Source organism: Triticum dicoccoides, chromosome 3B (genome assembly GCF_002162155.2).
Source record: "Triticum dicoccoides isolate Atlit2015 ecotype Zavitan chromosome 3B, WEW_v2.0, whole genome shotgun sequence".
In the NCBI taxonomy this organism is placed as follows: Eukaryota; Viridiplantae; Streptophyta; class Magnoliopsida; order Poales; family Poaceae; genus Triticum; species Triticum dicoccoides.
The window spans coordinates 600672138-600681793 of record NC_041385.1 but is presented as its reverse complement, the minus strand read 5'-3'; the positions used below and the strand labels follow the sequence as shown (position 1 = coordinate 600681793).

Below are 9656 nucleotides of genomic sequence, written 5' to 3'. Positions count from 1 at the left end.
TGTCAACAAAAAGTTGTGCTACAAAATGGGTGATTGTCTAATTTGCTATGCCGAGAAAGATATATTTTCTACCATTACTAGTGATGCAGTATTTAATCTTTTTAAGGCGATGAAAGATCAGAAGGGGACACTCTAAAATGTGAGTGCCTTTACAAAATTCTTTCGCTTGATCGTACTTATTCCAAACTTGTCAAACTAACTTGCCATTTTTTCAATGTTCTAGGAAGATAGAAGCTACACCTGGAGCTACAAAGTTATTTCATACTACTCTATTTATAGTATGCAAACACATGATTTTATAATTTTATTGAACCGGTATGTCTTGCACTCTTTATTTTTTTAGCGCACCATTTTTTATTCATTATACTATTTTTGGGCGCAATAATTTTGTTATAAGATAATTTAAAATCTGATTTTGCACATCACATATTAGTACCAAGTTCTCACAACAAGTCATGGAGTGAACCCAATGGCCAAATTTTGTGGCTCCGCCCCTGATTGTGTGCCATGTGGGTGTGCAATTTGATTCGTTTTTCTTGCCATGAATCACGATGATGTGCTGTGCATACAAGCAAACCTTGCCAAGCCAAGAGTTTCTGTTCTGTCCTTTTTTTTTGGATCAGTTTCTGTACTGTTCTAACAGGTGCTTCTTTTGTATGATGCAGGTTCTTAGGACCGACCCGCCAGCTGGCCAGGTAAAAAATTCTTTTGTATGATGTTCCGAATTGAATCAAGAGTTCGTACAAGATAGACTGGCATACAAAACTGATACCGGAAACTCGACGATAACTGAAATAGTCTTTGCTGGTCTGCAGGGTCCCCCAATAGACGCTCCAAATGACCCCAAAGGGTTGCAGCTTGTACTGGAGTACCTGAAAGAAACCTATGGGAACCTTCCCATCTATGTCCAAGAAAATGGCAAGCAGAATTCCCAACCAGCAGAAGCAATTCTCTATTATTAACAAACAAAGTAGCATCTATAATCGTGCAGTAGTTTGTTTCAGGCATGGGATCTGCCGACGACAGTCTAGATGACACCGGCTGGATCGGTTGCCTGAGCAGCTACATGGAGAGCACAGTAAAGGCGATGAGGTGCGTGGAGACCAACCAAGCACATGCAGTTTCTCCAGCATTTCGTTTGAAAGCAGCAGTAGTACAACAAAGCAGCTCTCCCCGTCCATTTTCACGCACACCAAAGCAAATGGAATTCGGAAGTTAAAATATCTCCAGCTTACGGTTCTGCATCTGCGCTCTTATTGTGCAGGAATGGAGCCAATGTGAGAGGCTATTTCGCCTGGGCATTCATGGATTTGTTCGAGCTCTTGTCCGGGTTCCAGTCGAGGTACGGGCTGTACCGGGTTGTTGGGCATAAGCCACCGCAGGACGCGTCGGGCACGAGCTAGGGCGCAACGGGTCCGTGGCCGTGCGTGTGTGCGTGCCCGAGCGCGTGCGTGAGTGGTGTGTGTTGCTGTTAGTAGTTAGCGACTAGCGGAGATAGTCATGGCAATCTGTTGAAGCTGGCCGTGCATGCGCGAGTTGATCGCGTCGTTAGCACGAAGCAGGCGGGCATGCAGATCGTGCCCATGTAATGGGGCGGGTGGGCTGCATCGTGTGCAGCCAGCTCGGGTATAAATCCCCTCCTGATCGCTGATGTAAAGCACGGGGGTTGCCAAACCATGTAGCCAGTGGGTTCAGCTCGAGTACGTGCTCGAGGGAAAAGACGCCGTACGCGCGGCGGGTGGAGTTCGGGCTCCAGGAAAAACACCACCATGTCATCTCTGTGCTCGGGTTCTTCTCCACCTCCTTCTTCGTTGGTTCGTGTCACGGCAAGTGAGGGCGAGCTAGAGAGACGGAGCTACGGCAACAACAATTGGTATCAGAGCATCGGGTTTGGAGGAGCTCGCCGGCGATGGCGCTCGTCCCGTGCGGCGGCGGAGCACGGTGATGCCGGGCGTGCGGAGAGCGCGGCGGCCGCGGCGGACCTGCGCGGTGGCGCAGAGGCGGCGGTGGCGCGGCGCGGCTCGGCGGAGGGAAGGCCAAGCTCCGGGACACGCCGGATCGGCCGCGTTGGTCGCGTCGGAGCGCGATCATGGCGCGGGCTGGTGGCGTGCGGAGCGTGGCAGAACAAGCCGCGGCGACGGGCTCACCGCGCCGGGCGCGTGTATGGGCGCGCGCCAGCCGTGGCGGGCACGTCGGGACCGCGGGTGCGGACCACGTCGAGGCGCTGGACCTGGTGCGCAGATCGCGTACGTGCGCGGCGGGAGCGCGGGCCGGGAGCGCGAGGACGTGGGGTGTGCGCGGCGAAGGGCACGGCGGCACGGTGGCAGGCGTGGCAGCGACGTCAGGGCGGTGGCGACTACAACGACGACGACGTCGACGACGCGGCGGAGCGCGCGCTGCGGGCGGACGGCGGCGTCGAGGACGTCGGTCTCCTCTGAGTTCGTGGCTTAGGGGGGTGAGTGTTGGGCATAAGCCACCGCAGGACGCGTGGGGCACGAGCTAGGGCGCAACGGGTCCGTGGCCGTGCGTGTGTGCGTGCCCGAGCGCGTGCGTGAGTGGCGTGCGTTGCTGTTAGTAGTTAGCGACTAGCGGAGATAGTCATGGCAATCTGTTGAAGCTGGCCGTGCATGCGCGAGTTGATCGCGTCGTTAGCACGAAGCGGGCGGGCATGCAGATCGTGCCCATGTAATGGGGCGGGTGGGCTGCATCGTGTGCAGCCAGCTCGGATATAAATCCCCTCCTGATCGCTGATGTAAAGCATGGGGGTTGCCAAACCATGTAGCCAGTGGGTTCAGCTCGAGTACGTGCTCGAGGGAAAAGACGCCGTACGCGCGGCGGGTGGAGTTCGGGCTCCAGGAAAAACACCACCATGTCATCTCTGTGCTCGGGTTCTTCTCCACGTCCTTCTTCGTTGGTTCGTGCCACGGCAAGTGAGGGCGAGCTAGAGAGACGGAGCTACGGCAACAACACGGGTGGACTTCACCGACGAGAGGCTGCCGCGGCAAGCTAGGCTGTCGGCTCACTGGTACTCCGGCTTCCTCAAGCACAACGGAACCTCTGCGCTGGTGTCGAGAATGCCAGTGAACCAGGCGCTGAACTCGGTGTCCTAACTCCCGTCTCCCGAGTCCAGTGATGTTTCGACCAGAAAGCGTGGTTCTCGGATTACGTACGTTAGTACTGGAAAACAATACTCCTGTGACCACTATTTTCTTAATTATTTTCTTCCTAAATCCTAAAAAGTGGGCGCTGGCTCGTTTGTTTTAGAGAGCACACGCTCTCGCGCGCCGTCCGATCGCCATCCCGCGGTTGCGCGCGTCGCTCGTTCCGACCGGGCGCTTCCTCGACGCGTGCGCCAGGTGGCACCTGGTCGTGGCGTCGTGCGACAAGACCCGTTGGGCGAAGAAGCGGTCATGGGTCCCGGCAGTTCTTCCCCTCCTCCCCACTTCCGTCTCCTTCCCGTCCCCCCATTTCGAAACCGTCCCCGAGCGCAGTAAGCGCAACGAGTTCCTCCCAAATCCACCAAATCAGGAGCAGCCGGTGGCGGCGTGGCGATTCGGCGGCCGTCTTCCGGCGTAGTGAGGAAGGGACAGCGTGCGCGGCATGGAGGGAGTGGTTAAGCGGCCATGTGCGCGTCGGTGCGGGGACCGGGGCCATACGCCTACACCCGCAGCATACAGCAGTCGGAGGCGGAAGGTGCTGCAGCACCGGAGACGCGGGCGAGGAGGGTCGACGCACGCGTCTTCGCTGTGTGGTTCGCGCGGAGGAGCAGAATCGCCTTGCTGTTTGGCGGAGGGCAGAATCGCAGGTCAGTTCATCTTGATCCCATTTTTGTGTAGGCTTGTCAGATATCCTGAGTTTTTGGGGCGAAATCACTGAGTACCTTTGCCCTTGTAAGAGATTAGGAGGAGATTATGCATAGGTTAACTGATTTGGAACGGATTAAGCACTCGTTAGATTTGGTTTGGGTACTGGTAAGATGTCGTGGCGTATGGAGGGAGAGGGAGGGAGATGTTCTCGTGCATAGTTTGTTGATCTACTGACTCATAGGATGTTCATATAGTTGTCTAGCACTTTTTTTTCATGCAACAAATGCACCTATGATGTAGGTTCCTATTGTTGAAATGTGTTTGTATGAGGTTTATGTGTTGTGGTTCGACCCTCATGTTTATTTTTACAGATATGTCAGTTTGCTTAAGTTTTGTGATTCAGTTGTCAGGCTTTTTGCCGGAGTTTTGTTAGTCAATTGCCTGACTTGCCCTCAACTGTTGCTTAGTGTGCCTGGCTTGCTCAAGTTTTTGTTAGTCAGTTGCTCTGACATGCCCTCAAATGTTTTGCCTAGTGTCTTTGTGCAATGCCTGGCTTTTGCTCAAGCTTTCTTAGTCATTTGCCTGAAATGCCATCATGTATTGCCTAGCTGTCACTATATGTTCTTACTGTATTTGCTAATGTCAAATTTAGTTCCCTAAACAATTTAGTACCCCAAATTTAGCTTTTTTCTGTGTAAATTTTTGCTCCACTAGCCCAAATGTGTTCTATGGTGGCCTGTTGTCAATAAACATAGGGACGCACCACACGCCTTCCCGCCCGACCCCGACCTTCTAGCCCTAACACTGGTAGAAAAAGAGGCTTCCGTCCAGCCCCATTAGTCGCGAAACTGTAGGAACCGCGACTAATGAAGTCTTTAGTCGCGGTTCGGCAGACGAACCGCGACCAAAGGCCTGGGCCCAGGGCGCTCGGTGGCCAGCTGGTGCACGTGATGGGCTTTAGTCGCGGTTGGCCAGGCCAACCGCGACTAAAGCTCCTCCCCTATATATACCAGTTCAGCACGCTCACTTAGCCATTTGGTGCCACTTCTCTTCACAAGCTTCACAAGGGGGTGTAGGTTTGCTTTTGGTTCCTCTTATGCACACAAGGTGTTTGATGAAATGCCCCAAGAGGGTGAAACAAACATGATATGAAGTGTTGGAGCCACACTTGAGGTTCCTCATTTATTTTTTCCTCCTCGATCGCGGTTAGCAACTTGAACCTTTCATGCATGTGTGTCATTGATAAAATATGCATGTGTGTTGTTCATTGTTTAATTTCTATTGTTTATAGCTAGTTAGTTTAACAAATGCATGATGGTTAATTATATATTTTATATTATAATAATGCAGATGAATCGGCAATGGATGTACGGTAACCGACTCTCCCGCGAGTTCACTACGGGTTTGAAAGATTTCCTCGTAGTGGCTAATGCGAACAAGCAGAAGGGTTTTGTTATCTGTCCATGTGTTGAATGTAAGAATCAGAAGGGTTACTCTTCCTCAAGAGAAGTTCACCTGCACCTGCTTCGGCACGGTTTCATGCCAAGCTATAATTGTTGGACCAAGCATGGAGAAAGAGGGGTTATAATGGAAGAAGATGAAGAAGGGGATGATTTCATCGATGAAAGCTATCTTGCTCATTTCGGTGATACTTTCATGGAGGATGATGAAGGTGAAGGGGAAGGTGAAGGGGAAGGTGAAGGTGAAGAAGAGGCACGTGATGAGACCGTTGATGATCTTGGTCGGACCATTGCTGATGCACGGAGACGCTGCGAAACTGAAAAGGAGAGGGAGAATTTGGATCGCATGTTAGAGGATCACAGAAAGTCGTTGTACCCCGGATGCGATGATGGTCTGAAAAAGCTGGGCTGCACACTGGATTTGCTGAAATGGAAGGCACAGGCAGGTGTAGCTGACTCGGCATTTGAAAACTTGCTGAAAATGTTGAAGAATATGTTTCCAAAGAATAACGAGTTGCCCGCCAGTATGTACGAAGCAAAGAAGGTTGTCTGCCCTCTAGGTTTAGAGGTTCTGAAGATACATGCATGCATCAACGACTGCATCCTCTACCGTGGTGAATACGAGAATTTGAATGAATGCCCGGTATGCACTGCATTGCGTTATAAGATCAGAGGCGATGACCCTGGTGACGATGTTGAGGGCGAGAAACCCAGGAAGAGGGTTCCCGCCAAGGTGATGTGGTATGCTCCTATAATACCACGGTTGAAACGTCTGTTCAGGAACAAAGAGCATGCCAAGTTGTTGCGATGGCACAAAGAGGACCGTAAGTCGGACGGGGAGTTGAGACACACCGCAGATGGAACGCAATGGAGAAAGATCGACAGAGAGTTCAAAGATTTTGCAGCTGACGCAAGGAACATAAGATTTGGTCTAAGTACAGATGGCATGAATCCTTTTGGCGAGCAGAGCTCCAGCCATAGCACCTGGCCCGTGACTCTATGCATCTACAACCTTCCTCCTTGGTTGTGCATGAAGCGGAAGTTCATTATGATGCCAGTGCTCATCCAAGGTCCGAAGCAACCCGGCAACGACATCGATGTGTACCTAAGGCCATTAGTTGATGAACTTTTACAGCTGTGGGGCAGACCTGGTGTCCGTGTGTGGGATGAGCACAAAAAAGAGGAATTTAACCTACGAGCGTTGCTTTTCGTAACCATCAACGATTGGCCTGCTCTTAGTAACCTTTCGGGACTGTCAAATAAGGGATACAATGCATGCATACACTGCTTACATGAGACTGAAAGTGTACATTTGCCAAATTGTAAGAAGAACGTGTACCTTGGGCATCGTCGATTTCTTCCGAAAATTCATCCAGTAAGAAAGAAAGGCAAGCATTACAACGGCAAGGCAGATCACCGGCCGAAGCCTGCAGAACGCACTGGTGCTGAGGTATTTGATATGGTCAAGGATTTGAAAGTCATCTTTGGAAAGGGTCCTGGCGGACAATCAGTTCCGAAGGGAGCTGACGGGCACGCAGCCATGTGGAAGAAGAAATCTATATTCTTGGAGCTAGAATATTGGAAAGTCCTAGAAGTCCGCTCTGCAATCGACGTGATGCACGTTACGAAGAATATTTGCGTGAACCTCCTAAGCTTCTTGGGCGTGTATGGGAAGACAAATGATACAAAGGAAGCACGGCAGGACCAGCAACGTTTGAAAGACCCTGATGACCGGCATCCGGAATGGTTTCAAGGTCGTGCCAGCTACGCTCTGACCAAAGAAGAGAAGGTCATCTTTTTTGAATGCCTGAGCAGTATGAAGGTCCCGTCTGGATTCTCGTCCAATATAAGGGGAATAATAAACATGGCGGAGAAAAAGTTCCAAAATCTGAAGTCTCACGACTGCCACGTGATTATGACGCAATTGCTTCCGATTTCTTTGAGGGGGCTCCTGCCGGAAAATGTTCGAGTAGCCATTGTGAAGCTATGTGCATTCCTCAATGCAATCTCTCAGAAGGTAATCAATCCAGAAGATCTACCACGGTTACAGAACGATGTGATCCAATGTCTTGTCAGTTTCGAGTTGGTGTTCCCGCCATCCTTCTTCAATATTATGACGCACCTCTTGGTTCACCTAGTCGAAGAGATTTTCATTCTCGGTCCTGTATTTCTACACAATATGTTCCCCTTCGAGAGGTTCATGGGAGTATTAAAGAAATATGTTCGTAACCGTGCTAGGCCAGAAGGAAGCATCGCCAAGGGCTATGGAAATGAGGAGGTAATTGAGTTTTGTGTTGACTTTGTTCCTGACCTTAAGCCGATTGGTCTTCCTCGATCGCGGCACGAGGGGAGACTAAGTGGAAAAGGCACGATCGGAAGGAAATCAACGATATGTATGGACGGCCATTCTCTGACTGAAGCACACCACACTGTACTGACCAATTCCAGCTTGGTGGCTCTGTACTTTGAGAAACACAAGAATATTTTACGCTCGGACAACCCGGGGAAGTCTGAATCCTGGATTAGGAAGGCCCACATGGAGACTTTCGGCAGTTGGTTGAGAAAACATTTAATGAATGACAATGATGTTGTAGATCAGCTGTACATGTTGGCCAAGACACCATCTTCGACTATAACGACTTTCCAAGGATACGAGATAAATGGGAATACATTTTACACGATCGCCCAAGATAAAAAAAGCACCAACCAAAACAGTGGTGTCCGCTTTGATGCAGCAACCGAGAATGGGCAAAAGGTCATATATTATGGTTACATAGAGGAGATATGGGAACTTGACTATGGACCCTCCTTTAAGGTCCCTTTGTTCCGGTGCAAATGGTTCAAGCTAACAGGAGGTGGGGTAAAGGTGGACCAGCAATACGGAATGACAATGGTGGATTTCAACAATCTTGGTTACCTTGACGAACCATTCGTCCTAGCGAAAGATGTCGCTCAGGTTTTCTATGTGAAGGACATGAGTAGCAAACCGAGGAAACGGAAAGATAAGAAAACGATCAGTACATCATGCGATGATCCAAAGCGCCACATTGTTCTTTCAGGGAAAATAAACATCGTGGGAGTGGAGGACAAGACAGACATGTCAGAAGATTATAATATGTTTGTTGAAATTCCGCCCTTCAAAGTGAACACCGACCCAAGCATTAAGTTAAATGATGAGGATGCTCCATGGATACGGCACAATCGTAAGCAAGCAGGGACACAAGGGAAGAAATGATGTGTAATAATTTATTGTACCAAACTTTGTTGAATGGATCATGTGAATTATATTACCCGTGATGTGTTTGGTGTCCATTTTTGAATGATTCGAGATACCACTGATGATACATGAAATTTGGAGTGATTTAGTCATACTCCTTCCTAGGCGTATAATATGCATACTCGTAGTCTTCATAGCCGCCGCCGTTGTACTGGTAGTCGTCGCCTTCTAAGTTGCCGCCGTCGTCATCGCTGCTGTCGTCGCTGTCGTCGGGCGGCGCTCGTGGCTCGAACTGAGGGTAGCGCAGGCGGGGGATATCGCCGGCCGTGATGTAGTCCATGACGCTCTGCAGAGTCCGGCCGTACCACCATAGCCGACGGCCGGCCTCTGGTATATTATTTTGAATTGAATTAGTTTTATTTTTCTTAATTTTTTGATATATTATTTGTATTTTTAGAATTTTGAATTGAATTAGTTTTATTTTTCTGAATTTTTTGATATAATATTTGTGTTTTTAACATATTGAATTGAATTAGTTCTATTTTTCTGAATTTTTTGATATATTATTTGTATTTTTAACATATTGAATTGAATTATTTTTATTTTTCTTAATTTTTTGATATATTATTTGTATTTTTAAGATTTTGAATTGAATTAGTTTTATTTTTCTGAATTTTTTGATGTATTATTTGTATTTTTAACATTTTGAATTGAATTAGTTTTATTTTTCTTAATTTTTTGATATATTATTTGTATTTTTAGAATTTTGAATTGAATTAGTTTTATTTTTCTGAATTTTTTGATATAATATTTGTGTTTTTAACATATTGAATTGAATTAGTTCTATTTTTCTGAATTTTTTGATATATTATTTGTATTTTTAAGATTTTGAATTGAATTAGTTTTATTTTTCTTAATTTTTTGATATATTATTTGTATTTTTAGAATTTTGAATTGAATTAGTTTTATTTTTCTGAATTTTTTGATATAATATTTGTGTTTTTAACATATTGAATTGAATTAGTTTTATTTTTCTGAATTTTTGGATATATTATTTGTATTTTTAAGATTTTGAAAAAGAAAAAGTATTTTGAAAAATACCCTGCCCAACCGCGACTAAAGGTCGTTGCGCGCGGGAACGCAAAAACCCGCCAAAAACCCCTTTAGTCGCGG

General features: G+C 47.7%; 1 protein-coding gene across 1 annotated transcript in view; it reads left to right on the top strand.

Annotated features, from left to right (window-relative positions):
- Positions 1–1403, top strand: part of LOC119279704 (beta-glucosidase 2-like) — a 43358-nt gene extending 41955 nt beyond the window's left edge. Inside the window, exons 9-12 of the mRNA XM_037560858.1 lie at positions 644–695; positions 816–918; positions 1005–1092; positions 1265–1403. Of these exons, the coding sequence (XP_037416755.1) occupies positions 644–695; positions 816–918; positions 1005–1092; positions 1265–1403 (382 nt within the window). The remainder of the gene's footprint in view (positions 1–643; positions 696–815; positions 919–1004; positions 1093–1264) is intronic.
- The last annotated feature ends 8253 nt before the right edge of the window (positions 1404–9656 follow it).